The sequence below is a fragment of the Clinocottus analis genome, unplaced genomic scaffold (genome assembly GCF_023055335.1).
Source record: "Clinocottus analis isolate CAN_PGR_092001 unplaced genomic scaffold, fCliAna1.0.p SCAF_5, whole genome shotgun sequence".
Classification (NCBI taxonomy): Eukaryota; Metazoa; Chordata; class Actinopteri; order Perciformes; family Cottidae; genus Clinocottus; species Clinocottus analis.
Window position 1 is genome coordinate 10,083,304 of NW_027176207.1, and position 15,128 is coordinate 10,098,431.

Below are 15,128 nucleotides of genomic sequence, written 5' to 3' on the forward strand. Positions count from 1 at the left end.
TAACTTGTCTCCTAGCAAACGTCCCATTCTAGAACGTTCCCACAGTTGTCTTGGAGACTGTGCTCAGAATGTTAATTTTTTTTTTGCTGCAGCGCTGCCATGACAACAACTGAGCTGCGTTCAAGCACTCATGGATGAAAGTGTGTGAAGAGGACCGGAGAAGAGCTGCTGGAGGCTCGTTCCCAGGACTTTGAGTTTGGGGAGACGTTTGCTGTGCCGCGACTTAAGTATGGTTTTCAAAATATAAAGAGGAGCCAGACCTCCTGCTTGTGCTCCACTATTTATACGCCTCTCGCACGTGCACACATCCAAGCTTGATAGAGAGTGCATGGGCCGGTCTGAATAGAGGAAGTTACATCATCACATCAGAGAGGTCGCCCTCTTCTGGATTTGAATGGGTAGGCTACTAAGTGTGTGGACGTGGGTGTGTGTGTGTGTGTGTGTGAATCAAGGGCCTGCATCCTCTCGCACAGCTTCTTTCCATCCATGAAGGGCGGACACACAGGAAAGACACACAATTTGTGCAACGTGGTTTGACAGCAAGGACAGGGGAGCCTCCCGCTGCAGAGGAGAGACTGGGAAACTCAGCTCTCTAATTTCAGCAGGATGACAGCAGAGGAGTCTGGATAAGATGACACAGACTGGCTGTCTCTCTCTCTCGTCTCTGGCTGGTAGGGTCTCTAGATTGATTACACAAATGTCATTTTGACGCTGCGTTATTCTTTTATTGTTTGAGATACATGCACGTTCTTTCTGCTTCCCCCTGTTCCCATGAGCTTGAATAAGGTGTGTTACTTTTATCGAAACTCATTCCCATTCAAATCAGAATATTCTGCTATTTTGATAAAGACATTTTTATGTAGCCAAATAACTGTAACTATACTCAGTAAATTGTCCTGAGCGTCCCCTCTCATCTGTGTTCCAGGATACATCCAACATCATTCCAGAATCTATGTGATGAGATTTAGTCACCAAGGTGTTCCCGTCCCTTCCTCTGTAAGGTGACACTACTGCAGGAACACTTCATAATCTCTCGGTCATCAGCTGTTGTCGAAGTGTTACTCAAGGCTCTTAACTTCTTGCATTTACACATGCCACACACACGTTTTACATTTATCAGCATTTCAAATTTAAAGTATAGTAACGCCAGGCAAAACCTACACTATATTCAGTAGAACCACTGGCTACTTTTTACTTTTTTTTTATAATGTTGCTTATTTTTACGTATAAACACTGTGGTGTTTTCTTCCATAGGCTACCTGCAAAGTCGTATTGCGGTTTCTTGTACGAAGGCACCATGGGAAACATAGTCCAGTGCTGTCACACACTGTCAAAATACTTCAAGTGTAAGGATGCACTGGCCCACGGTGAGGCGGAAAGATCCCCTCTGTTATCCAGCGAAGATAGTGAATGTGAATGGCCCAGCATGCCGGACGACATAGAGGACCATCTGTTAACCCTCTCCTCCGGCGGCGGGAAAAACCCTTCCCTCGAACCAGAGCACTTCCTGTTTCCTGACATCATCCTAAGCAGCAACCTGGGAGGGGATGTGATTCTGGTAGAACCGATGGTTTGTCTGCTGGTGTCTGAGGAGGACGACGGAGCAAAGGTGGACGAGCCGAGAGATGAAAGACAAGAGAGTTTCAACAGGTGGAGAAACAGGGTGTTTTTGGAGGTTGAGACACAGACCGAAGTGGAGACACAGATTTTTATGGGAGTGCAGACTCAGACAGAGTCACAGGAAGAAGTTCAGGCACCAACAGAAATACATGCGTGTAATGAGAGGGAAGTAAACACATTAAGAGATGATGGTAATAAAGAGATGGTTGTGGTAGAACTTGAAACACCGAGACAGGTGGGTGTGCTCTTGGAGGCACAAACATCTCAAGACTTTGTCACTAAAATGGCATCAGAGACACAAAAGAAAAGGATAGACTCTGGAATCTGGGCTGACATGGACGTTTTTGAGAAGCAGACAAAGAGAAACAAACTGGCCTCCAGAGATGTAGATAAGAAAGCTGAACAGAAAGAACTGATAACCCCCAATTCAACAAAGTGTATATTTGAAACCAAACAAAATACCAAGCTAATAGAGGAGTTGAACACTGATGAAGGGAATTCCTTTAAGTTGCAAAAGGCGATACATGAGAATGTTACAAAACCAGAAAGCACCTCTGTGATGCCAACTGAACATCACAACAATATGGATGAGGACATCGGGTCACAGAAGGAGATTCAGTCAACAAAATGCAGCATCAACAACACTAAAGTTGTGGAGAACTTTGACCCTGCTGAGTGTCGTGTAGACCTGACTCAACAGAGTCATCCCAATATTGAACAGTTGGGACAGAAGCCTGTAGAGTCAGATCAGACTGTAAATGAAAAGGTCTGTGACGTCATCCACACAAAGAACAACATGAAGCTGTCTGAGGACCACACAGATCAGTCAGATTTAAATGCAGATCACATTCAGTGGCTTGACCCAGTGAAGAAAGAAGAGGACGACCACAACAAGACCGCTCCGCCACATGAGGAGGAGGAAGAGGCCGAGATGAAGCAAGCCTTGTTTTTAGTCGACAGGCTGTTTGTGGCCGCACCACATGTTAAAGGTGAGTGCTTTCATTTGATTGTGTTTGCTTTATTTACACTGCAGTGTGTTTTTGACGGTGCAACGTGGTATTCAAACATTCTACCTGCAGCTTGTGGCTGGACAATTAAATTGTGTATTGAAATGAGGATTGATATTGAGAAATTACAATTTGAACAAGTGAAAAGACAAAAGCTAAATATTGAGGGTGGAAAATGAAAAAATAAATAACATAATCTATTTTTCACCTTTTCACATTGATTTCCTCTTCAATTAGACGTTTAAATACAAACTTTTCAAGTTTCGATGTGAGTATTTACATTCAAGCTATTTTAGTTTTCCGCTAAAGGGATGGACGTTTCACTTTTCTTTGTCAAATTCTCCCTTTAGAATCATATACGAAAATCCATCATTTTCGTATATGATTTTCTTTTTCTTTTTTAACATTTAACTATCACCTTATCCTGCATTGACATGTTTGCATCATTACTTTGTATTTAGTTTCTTCTGTTGCCAACAGTGCCTCCAAGTCAAACTGAAGAAAAGCCTGAGGATGATCGGCCACAGCAGTGTGACACTGATGAAAGCAAAGTCAGCATCAGGGACGTAGTCGCTTTGCAAGAGACAGACTTTACTGTCCGAATTCTACCTCCTGGAAAAGAAAGATTTGAGCTACAGGTTCTGTTAACCTCTGTCTCCTTTTTACTTTTGAAGATACCTTTTTTAAAGAAGTTTTTTTCTGAAATCCCTCCAATACAACTCTCGTCCACTCTCAGGTGTCAGGCCAGATGTTGGTAGCCGAGCTGCACCAGGTGCTGATGGAGCACGAGATCAGCTGCCATTGCACTTGCTTCTCCTTCCAGCTGAGAGGCATCACGCTCGACAGCCTCACAGAGCTGCGCTCCATCCAGGGCATCCAGGACGGAGCGCTGATCAAGGTGGTGGAGGGTAACTGCCTCATCCTTTTATTTCTTCTTTTCAAGTTGTGTTTTTGTGACAAGTGTGTCGTTCGCTTTGGAGTGCAACCTTGTCAGCATCTGACTTCAGTTCAGTTTTATTAGACCTCAAATCAGGTGGACCCATAACATGTTATCACATGGAGGCCCTTTCTAGCATGAACTATGTTGACCTCTCATCAGACAGATGCTCTCTCTGTATGTCCCAAAACTAAACCCAAAAAAAAGACTCATGAGGCTGTGCAAACATGATGAAAATGCCGGTCCCTGTAGACAAAAGGGGTAGTGATTACGAGCACCATAGTCCTTTTAAAAAAACTCTAACTGTTACTGCATGACAAGCATTAAGAATAACTGTACCGAAATAGCCAATCTTCTCACTGATGGTCTTGTTTACTTATGTTGCTCATATAGAGCCATCAATATTAATTTGATTGTTATCATTAGATCCTATGATAACACACAATCTTCTCCACAGGATTAATTTTATACTGCACTGGGTTGTCTTGTATTGTCAATATGTTTTTGTGTACTGATTTGTTTCTCTTCTTGCGTGAAATGCAACACAGTAATATTTTTTTTCTCCATTTATTTTGTGCAAGACTGAATCAAACCCTTTAAATGCATCTTCTCTGGTCTTGTTGTCGTTGCAGATTCTTACACAGTGCGTGATGCTCGTCTTCATCTCAGACATGTTCGTGACCTTCTGAGGAGCCTTGACCCAGCAGATGCATACAACGGAGTGAACTGCAGCTCGCTCTCTTACCTCACCTTTTTCACCAGAGGCGACAAGGGTAATATTACTCTCATATTACCTCCTCACTTCAGATTCAGTTTGAGCGTTTCCATTTCAACGTTTCACCTCCATATTCACCGCTTCAGACAGTGACAGTGTGGGGAACAGGCGAGCATCTGAAAAAGAGTCTGCCGACTGCAGCCCGCCAGACTACATCCTCCCTGGATGTAAGGAGCGACCACTAACTCCACTGCATCCACTCAGAGATGACTGGAAGGTGAGAGATGTGATTTTGTAAGCGCAAACATGATTCATTTGATATATAACATGCAATGAAACATGTACTAAGTTGTAGTAAGCAACAGAGACTTTATAAAAGTATCATTACAGCCATTACAGTGCCTGCGGGTTCTGACCATGAGCAGCTGGAACCCTCCTCCAGGAAACAGGAAGATGCATGGGGACTTAATGTACCTCAATGTCCTGACTATGGAGGACAAAGAACTGAACATTACATCCTCTACTCGTGGCTTCTACCTCAACCAGTGAGTGTTGAGACATTTGTTTGCTGAGCAATGAGAGTTGAAGAGTTTTTAGACATACTCGTTCAGTCCACTACTTTTGTCCAGATTGAAATATGAAAAACAATTGGATTGATTGCCATGAAATTTGATGCAGACATTTGTGGCGCCCGAAAGATGAGTCCTAGTGATTTTGAGCATCTTGTAACTTTTCTCAGGCGCCACCAGTAGGTCAAAGTCATCTCTTATCCTGAGAAATATATTTTTGGCTCTCAAGATTTCCAGACTATGTATCTGATCTTGACTACTACTGGATGAATATCCATGAAATTTGGTGCAGACGTCATGAAACCTAATCACTTTGGTGATAACCTCAATTTTCATTCAGGTGAAAGTTGCAATTTGTCCAACACTTGCTTAACTACCTAATGTCAGCATGTTAGCATTGTCATTGTGAGGATGTTAGCATTTAGCTCAAGGCACTACTGTGCCAAAGTACAGCCTCACAGAGCTGTCAGAAGGGCTGTCGACTCTCAGTCTCTCTCTCTCATGTTGTATTTAAGTGTTTATTCGAGCACAAGCGCCCACAGAGAGCAGTTAACAACAACAATAATGTTTGCTGAGGACAGTAGATACGTACCTGGATTCAACTTGTGCTGTGCTCTTACTGCTCCAGGTCAACTACCTTCAACTTCAACCCTAAACCTGCACTTCCCAAAATCCTTTGCCACTCTCTAGTTGAGCTGCTGAGTCAAGTCAGCCCTGCTTTCAGGAAAACCTTCAGTGCCCTGCAGAAGAAGAGGTGAGCTGTTGCTAATCAAGCTGGAACTAAATGCTAAAACAAGATCATGTGATGTGTAACACTGGTAATATCAATATATGGAGATGAAATACAGTACGAGAAGTCGTCTACATTTCTAGAGTTGATCCTTGATGGTACAAGGCAATAACAGAAAACAATTAAAACAGATATCCTCACTTCCATACACACTGTACTAATACAATAGTTTTCTCTGTCACTTGCTGTGAACCAGACTCCAGCAACACCCTTATGAGCAGATCGCAGCACCTTTCCAGGTGTTCACCTGGATCGCCCGTCACGGAGACCACACCCTCGACTGTGTCAGAGCAGAGGAGACGCACACCAGTCGCATGGGCCAGGACGAGCAAACAGCTGGGCAGGTTGCAGACATAAAATGTGCATGTCTATGCACGTGCAGGTTTCATGGAGCATCTGATGCTCAGTGATAGGGATGCTGATGCTGATATGTAGGCTGTGTGTTATGACCACAGAGTCGGGACTGGAATGAGGAGCTGCAGGGATGCAGGGAACTTGCTAGGACCTCCCTTCAGGAGCGCCTGCACAGAGAGAGGAACATATTCAAGGTGAGGATCTCTTTGTCCTCCTTAACTTCCTCTACACTGTTCAGTGTTTTAATGAATCCCTTGTGAGATTATTCCTTCGGCTTCCTGCTCTAGGATGAGATTGTGTTGCTCTTTATTAAAAACAAGCAAGAGAAAATGTTAACCAAGATTTTAATCCCTCCATCCAGACAAACAGTGACTTTGTTGCCGCTGCAACACGAGGTGCTGTAGCCGTTATCGACGGTAACGTCATGCCGTTAAACCCCGGAGAGGCGCCTCACATGCAAATGTTCATCTGGAACAACCTGTTCTTCAGCCTCGGGTTCGACATATCTGAGCACTACAGCCCACTAGGGGGCAACACTGCTGCTCATGCTGCTGCCGTCTGTGACCTGAGAGGAGCACAGGTAGGTCCTCACAGCAATACCTGTATGAGCTGTGAAGCATTTGGGATGCATTAACTCTTTAATCTATTTGTTCCAGACAGCATAGTAGTACATTCAGTAGTTATGTGAGGGGACAATTACATGGATTTTAACAGGGGAAAACATATTCAATAGTCACAAAAAGTCATCTTATATATTCACCTTCAAATATAATGATTGTAATCTAATCCATTCACTATTAAAAAAACACCGGGTCACAACCCACAGGTGGGTCGCTATATTTCTTCCATAGTGTTTTATTTGACGTTCATATCTGCGATATATGAGGGAGCCTAAATGTTTGTGTTGTTCTGATCATTGGAGCCTACTTATATCATTGAATCTAATACTAAAGGCCAACATACATTCTGTTTGTTTAACGGATGAGAGAAAAATGAAAAGGATGAGAATGAGCCTGTTCACACTGCCTACGTGTATTAATTTAGTCTCAATTATATAATATGTAATATGTGAATATGGGTTCAATAACACACATCTATTACAACTTATACAGTATATCTCTTCAAAACGTCTTGCTTACCTATTATAGATAATATTAGGTGACGTGTGAAAGGCAGTAAAAATGGTCAGGAATATTAATTTATGCACAAATGTGTTTTTTTTTCACAATTGCTAGATAGGGCTTGGTTATTGGTTTTTGATGGTTTGTATTTTTTTTTATTTTGATACCAAGAAATAAAGTTTAGGAAACTGATCTATTCATGTGCTTGCCATCAAAATATAAATACGTGGATCTGCTCCAGGCGTACGCATCTGTAGACGTAGAGGGTCTTCACACACTCGGGACGGCTGTGGTGGATTATCGGGGCATCCGTGTTATCACTCAGACCATTGTTCCTGGGATACTGGAGAAGAATCAGGAGCAGACCGTTGTCTATGGCTCTAATGATTATGGAAAAACTGTTTTTACTCACCCGAGGTAAAACACACTCACAAAAAAAAAACAATATAGTTTTGTGTTTTATATTTTTGGAGCATAATGTGTACGTTTGAACATGCAACCTTTCATTTTCTCAACATTACTTCAGGTTCCTGGAGCTCTTGGATAAAACCAGTGAACCACTAAGAATCCAGCGTCACCAGGTGCTCGACCACAGCAACAGCCCAGTGGAGCTTTGCTCTGGCATCGAGACCAAAGGCATTCTGGGTAATGACGGAAGAGCTTACATTCTGGACCTCCTCCGAACCTTCCCGCCTGACCTCAACTTCCAGTTCTCAGAGACGGAGGAGAGTCGGGAGGTGCCGAAGGAGTGCCAGATCTTTGGTTACCCGCGGCGACACCGTCACAGCCTGGCCAGCCTGAGACCCGAGCTGATGGAGGCCTTCATCCAGCACAGGTGAGGAAGAGGAGATGTGGACTCGAATGCAGCTGCCATGCAACAGGATGAACTGAGCATTGGAAGTGAAGCATCTCATCCTTCTACATCTGTGTTTTCGGTTGCAGGTATGAACTTTATCTCAAGCTAGTGTCCCAGGATCACATCCGAACAGAAGAACACAATAAAGCCATGGAACAGAGAATCGGGGATCAAGCCACATCTGGTGCTGATATAGGTGAATAAGACCAGCTAAATGAAGTGAGATTGTGTTACCAGGAAGTTAAATCATGCTGTGAAACAGAGTGAGAAGGTACAAAATTAGCCCACCAAAGAATTTACAGTAATAAGACGTGTGAAGTGAATTCATGACAGGAAAACAATGTCATCACGAGGTCCATTTAGTCGTTGTTCTTGAGCTTTCGATTCCATCACATGATCTTCATCGGCAGATGGAGTTTGTTTGGTTAACTTTGAATTATGAATGTTGAAATGTTCAGTTTTCTAAGTACTTCTCATCCATGTTGGTTTCACAGCTGAATTCAGAAGTTCATCCCCGGTGGTGTAATGTAACTTAGTACATTTGCTCTTATGTTTTACTTCAGAGTATTTATTTATTTATTTTTTAAATCTTTTTGCCTCGCTACATTTTCCTGACTGCTGTAGTTACTATTTATTTAGCAAATCAAGATTTTACACACACATTTTAGTTGAGTTCTTAAAATGTGATGCCTAGTTATAAATTAAACTAACAGTGTTAAAAATCAATTCCTCCTTAGGCTATATAATATTTGATATAATAATCATTCTACTGCACAGGTACTTTTCATGCCGCAAGTATATTTTGCTTTTAATAGGAATAATATTATTGTTGTACTTAAGTAAATATTTTTGAATGCAGTGCTTTCGCCTTTAATTGAGTGTTCTTACCCTATCGTTTTCCTACTTTTACTTAAGTAAGACATCACAGTTATAGATCTTCTAAATATGCATTGTTAACTCATGATTGAAGCCAAGGAAAGGGGTGAGGATAGATTAATTGTGTGTCGATTATTAATGCATCCATGTGTTACTTTTCAAGAATTTCAGAGAAGAAACGTGATAATGAAAGCCTGCAAGGCTGTTGGATCAGTGAGTGACTCCTGCTTCGACATCCGCTTCAACCCTGATGTTTGCTCTCCGGGTATTGAACACATTTGTGCGCAGACACGCACATACGGTCATGTTTATAAAGTTTAGAAAACCATCAGATTGAACTGTGTGTCTTTGCTGCAGGTGTTTGTTTCCCCTCTGAGTGTGTTGAGGAGGTTCAGAGGCAGAGGCAGTTGTTGTGGGATGCGGCTGCTTTTCTACTGTCCAATCAGATTCCGGCAGTGGTGAGTTGTGTGTGGAGCAAAAAAAAAAGTTCAGACGTGTCATGTGCATGAAGTCCAACATAATATCTATAATATACTTCTGTTTGTGTGTGTGTGTGTGTGTGTGTGTGTGTGTGTGTGTGTGTGTGTGTTTGTGTGTGTGTGGTAGCTGAAGGACTGTCTTGACCACTCAGCAGTGCCAATGGATGGAGCGACCCTGACCTCAGTGCTACATCAGCGGGGTGTGAACGTGCGGTACCTGTGCACCCTACTGAGGGAGCTGGACAGCGTGGAGGACAAAGGAAGACTCAGCCACATACAGGTACTTGCTACAGCTATTATTACCCTTAATACCGGTATGTAAAGTCACCTATTGCTTTTAGATTGATTTCACTGCATCCCTTTCATATTTTTGTCAGATAAGTATGGCCTGACATGAGTGGCAGATCTCTACATTTAGTTCCAGGCAGAAGATGAGGATGTACTGAAGATATTGTTATTTTTATTATGAAATGCACGATTGTTTTTCCTGTCCTTGACTCTTGATGTCCACAGCCAGCAAGACGACGGTCTCACCGTTCCATCTCAACTCAATCTTAAACTCAAACATTTCATTTCTAAAGTTCTATAGTTATCTCAGATTGCTGTCCTTCATAATAAGATAGAATTGAATACAACTTTATGTTTCATATAATATGAAAGAAACACTACAAAATAAAGGATGCCATCTACCTGTCAGGATGCTAAAATCCTCTGGATCACATAACTGATCAAATGTTCCCTCACAGAGAATTTCTATCAGTGAGGTCATCATCAGAAGTGCAAAACACATCTTCAGGACGTATCTACAGGTGGAGTGCTCAAATAATGTCAATAAGTACAATATTAAAATAGCATTTTGCAATCTATTGTACATTTTCTAATATCCACATATATGTTATTTTCTCTCAGGACGTGGAACCTGCAGCTTTCTCAGCTGCTGTCAGTCACTTCCTAAACTGCCTTCTGAGCTCCTCCTCCTGCTTCGCAGACTTCTGCTCGGATGAGCTCCTCTCTCGCCGCAGGAGCCGACGGCGACGGAGCAACGGGAGTCGAGTCGCCTTGTTGACAGACAGCGTGTGGGCGAGGCTGACCCCCAGCGAGCTGTGGGGCCGGATCAGGACTGAGGCCGGAGATTATTACCACTACACGATAGACAGGTGTGTGTGTGTGTGTGTGTGTGTGTGTGTGTGTGTGTGTGTGTGTGTGTGTGTGTGTGTGTGTGTGTGTGTGTGTGGTTGGATATGTACAACAGGATTTTACCCTGCCATCCTCTCTGTGTCCAGTGAAAATATAGATGAAGTAATAAAAAAGCACGGCCTGCAGAGGATCTCACTCCTGAGAGAGATGGCCATCAAGACAGGCATCCAGGTCAGACATCTTGCGCCTCTTCACAATATATTTACCGACGAAATTTTAATCAAGTCTGTCTGTGTTAAGGGAGTGTGTGTGTAAGGGACACACTAGGTGAATATAGTAAAACAGATAACTAATAATTATCACCATGAAACATCCTTCCATTAAGACCATTATTTTTTAAGTTTTCTGAAATGTTAATGGCATTATCTAATGCTAACTTCAGACACATTTAGAAGAAATCTAAATGTATTTTGGATATTTTCTTTCCACTTGTCTGAATTGTCATTAATAATCATATATGGCCTTTTATTAAATCTAAAACTGGGCTCACCAATAATGGCTGCAATTGTGGAATCTGCTGGAAAAGCTCAGGTGTTTTTTTCTTGTCAAACTCACAGAGAAAAAAATATTTGCTTTTATTTGATGCTTAATAAAGCAGGTGTGGGAACACAAGTAGAGAACTTGCATAATGCTTCTGTGTTAGCTAGAGTCCAACAAGCCCTTACAAAAATGAAAGTATCTCCAGCATTGACTTTGGGCAGCCCAAACGCAATGTTATCTAATAAAGCTTTGAAATACAGCTGTTTTCATTCGTCCCTTTTCTCTGTATTCAGGTGCAGCTGAGAGAATATGTGTTTGAGTCACGACACAGGCCAGTGTTTGCTGAGGAAGATGTTGTCAACATGTTCCCTGTGGTCAAACACCTCAAACCTACAGCAACAGACGCCACACGGCTTGTGCAACACGCACAGGTGGCAGTACAGCAGGGTGAGACAGATACAAAAACATACACATTAAATGCAGCACGTATACGTTAACATTTAGGGAAGAATAGTGGCCTTGTTTGGGCACTTCAAGTGACTTACCATTAACTGAAGGGCCCATATGGAAAACTATCACAGCACAAAATATATCATTACCAGCAATCATTATTTAGCGTACAACACCTGCACACACTTGGCAAAAATGTCATACTTAATAAAAACTCATGAGGTCATGTTTTTCATGCAGGAGGTAAACTTAACAACATTTTACATTTAAGTGGTCTACGGTTTGAGAGCACTGTCGGTACACAACTTACAACATATATGGACATTGTGGAATAACTGTGAATTAATGGGTGTTTGTTTTTTTACATTTTAAAATCATGTTTAGGGATGGGTGAAAAAATATTTTAAAATTCCCTAGTAAATACTTAAATTGACAAACATCAGGACTTGATGTACTTCATCTTTTTGTCCATTCAAGGCTCATCAATAATATTTTATGTTTGATTTCAGGGCTTCTCAAAGATGGCCATGAATTAATCAGCCGGGCCCTGACTCTGTTCAGCGGCGTATGTGGCGTCCTGCACGAAGACGTGTGCATGTGCCTGCGTCTCCTGGGACGGACCTGCTACATCCTGGGGGAGTATGCAGATGTAAATGTGCATTTCAATTCATTCCTACCATGAGCTTAGCGTGGTTCAGACTTCTGCATCATGGCACACACCAATTTGTGAGCTTTCATAAAGTAATGCTTCCCTCATTTCTTTGTGTCTCACAGGCCCTCAGCCACCAGGAAAAGGCTGTGATGAGTAGTGAGAGAATACAAGGTATCGACCATCCACAGACCATACAAGACTACGTGAGTTCCTGAACCTTGTTGGTTCATAACATGTTAACCCAGTTGTTCTTTTACAAACACCTTACTTAACTCTGTCATATTTCACTTGTGACTTCACATGGAAGCATTCTCCTATGTGTGATTCAGACTTACTTGGCCCTGTACTGCTTTGCTGGCGGCCGGCATTCGACCTCCCTTCAGCTTCTGTATCGCGCACGGTACCTCACCTTGCTTGTGAGTGGAGAAGACCATCCACAAGTCGCATTGCTGGATGTAAGTGGGACCTCACCTGCAAAGTGTTGCTCTATTTCTTTCTACTTTATTTAGCAGAAAAATGAATGGCTATCTATACTAACCCAAGATAAAGTGGCTACTCAAATCCTTATTATTAAAAAAATGCACCAACATTAGTTAGGAAGGAGCAAATTATAATTTTACACTGACTTCAATAGGTACACATTTTTTTAAATTCAATAATATAATTACTGCCAAAGGTGAAAAATAAAATAAAATAAAAATATGCACAAGAAAACCATTTCAAGTACTTCAGGGAGACTTATAAGACGATCAAAGAGTTGGATCAGGATTCAACGTGAATTATTTTTACAAATAAGAACTTTAGGTGGATAAGATAATGGGAAACAAAACTGGCAATGGCAAACCATGCCACATAATAAAGAAAACACTGAACGCAACCCTGAGAAAGTTTCAGAAACAGGCAATGCTTCTGTTAATGTCCCTGTTGTGCTCCGCTACATTAGAGTATGCTGGGTCTAGTGCTTCATGGCCTGACGGAGTATGAGCTTTCCTTGAAGTTCCTAAAGAATGCCTTAACGTCAACTTCAAAATACCACGGTGCTACTTCCCTGAAACATGCACAAAGGTAAGACAAGTGGTGGTCCCGTTCCTCTGTTTTCTTACTTCAGAAGCTGATGGAAAGATTGCAACAGATAACAATTACAGGCAATCTGATAACATTAAACATGCTATAACATACTGGTTTCTGTGATTGTTCTATTCATATACTGTTCCTTTCCTTAGTTTTCTTCATATCAAAGTTTCATTACTTCACTGCATGTCTCGATCTATCTTCTGTGCAGCCATCATCTGCTTGCCACTGTATACGAGATTAAAGGAGAGTTTCGATCAGCTCTGCAACATGAGAAAGAGGCTTTATCAATATATAAAAGCCAGGTATGCTTTAAACTGCTAGAATGCCATGGTTTATGTTATTATATGTATGTCATGTACTCATTATTTTAACTGAGAGACTTATTTGTTGGACACATGGAGGTCGGGGAGAACCATGACAGTACAAAGGAAAGCTCAGAGTACCTAAAGAGCCTCACTCAGCAGGCTGTGGTTCTTCAGAAAGCCATCAACCACATCTACAGTAACACACCTGCCTGTGTTCCACCTTCAAGGGTTTGTGCAGTTTTGTTGGACACAAACACATGAATGCAAGCATATCCGGTTATGTGATAATAGATTTAATCTGTGTTTCTCTCTAGTTTGCCACATCCAGCTTTCCCGCAATACTTCAGCAGCTCAACCTGACATGTGGAATCAATTCCATTAATCTCAGGTGAACACTGAAAAATCCCACTTATGGAATCAAAAATAACCATTGGTGGTAATGTGCATCTCACCTATTACATCTTTCTCTGTAGTGCAAAAGAATGTGAAGACCTCAATACTGAAACGGAAGGAAATGAAAAAGTTCAATGGGACAGCTGGAAAAAGACTTAAGAACTGCAGACAACTACTCTGAAATATGGACCAAAGGGACTAAAGCATCTGTTTACTCAGACTCGTGAAAATGGCTGCGGACAATGAGTAACAATGGCAATTGGAAACCTGGCAAATTGATGGTGTTAACAAGTTTATTGTACATTGAACAAAGCCAAGACACAAACAGATGCAGCACATTGGAGGAGGAGTTTGTTCTGCTGTTGTCTGTGAAGGAAAGAAGAATCTTAGGACTCAGCTGTTGCAATACAGTATTTGGGATTCATGTATGAATATCATATGGAAACTATTTTCCTTTTATCAGACAAATGTATAAACCCTCCACACCAAATTAAATTATACTGCTAGATGAATAGACAACCACAGTATGTTAAGACTACTTGTACTGCAACACAGCAACAGTGTATTCCAATTTCTTAGATTTTGAAATGACACCGTAATCTTGCAGTCCCCTGTTTGTCCACTGGGTTTCACAATTGTGCCATGGACACTTCTTACAACATAATGTTCCTAAATTAATCGCGAATAGTTTTGGATGTGTATTAGCTGTCTATTATCATTTAATCCATGTTGTCATTATCCAGGTGACTGTAGATAAATACACTTCTGAGCATCGTATAGCTTCATTCTACAAGAACAAGTCGTATTAATGGTAAATGAGAGCATTACACTTGACATGCATTGTTGTCAAGTTACATTTTGTTGAGTTTGTCCACTGGCACCAAATTACTGACTAATTGTGCGATTAGTGAATTTCATTTAAGATATTACCCCAAATAAGTTCTATTTTGATACACATGGTTTACAACTAAAATATGTTAATGTACCAAGATAGTACATGTAAAATGCGTTGACAGTTTTGTTATAGTTTCCTGGGAGTTATTCCAATATTCACCATCAATGGAGCTTAATGATTTGTCTCAAATTAAAGACATTTTAACTTTTACAGACATTTTACAGGTCGTCCCTTTGCTGCTCATTGCAGTGAGAAACTTGTTGACAATAAAAAAAATGCTCAAATTAAAACGTGGCTGTACATAACAATAAAAAAAAACATCCTGAAAAGCACATTTACGATGTATGTTCCCTTTAAT

The 15,128-nt window shown here is 41.4% G+C and overlaps 1 protein-coding gene across 3 annotated transcripts; it reads left to right on the top strand.

The window, feature by feature from the left end:
* The first annotated feature begins 406 nt into the window (after positions 1 to 406).
* On the top strand, positions 407 to 15,095 carry LOC137802155 (clustered mitochondria protein homolog). Of its 3 annotated transcripts, XM_068599774.1 has the most exons (30): positions 407 to 671; positions 926 to 996; positions 1,255 to 2,609; positions 3,108 to 3,265; positions 3,364 to 3,535; positions 4,197 to 4,337; positions 4,426 to 4,556; positions 4,670 to 4,824; positions 5,477 to 5,602; positions 5,835 to 5,982; positions 6,094 to 6,186; positions 6,354 to 6,572; positions 7,355 to 7,530; positions 7,640 to 7,948; positions 8,056 to 8,165; positions 9,009 to 9,110; positions 9,203 to 9,303; positions 9,452 to 9,604; positions 10,071 to 10,133; positions 10,234 to 10,481; positions 10,608 to 10,692; positions 11,295 to 11,448; positions 11,961 to 12,100; positions 12,226 to 12,306; positions 12,433 to 12,558; positions 13,047 to 13,168; positions 13,386 to 13,479; positions 13,579 to 13,710; positions 13,797 to 13,870; positions 13,956 to 15,095. In XM_068599774.1, exons 3-30 carry the CDS (start codon positions 1,298 to 1,300, stop codon positions 14,032 to 14,034), a joined length of 5,004 nt encoding a protein of 1,667 aa, XP_068455875.1. In that variant the 5' UTR covers positions 407 to 671; positions 926 to 996; positions 1,255 to 1,297; the 3' UTR covers positions 14,035 to 15,095. The 3 variants fall into 3 exon arrangements, with proteins under 3 accessions (XP_068455875.1, XP_068455877.1, XP_068455876.1); XM_068599776.1 differs by lacking the exon at positions 13,579 to 13,710; XM_068599775.1 differs by lacking the exon at positions 926 to 996.
* Positions 15,096 to 15,128: the final 33 nt, after the last annotated feature.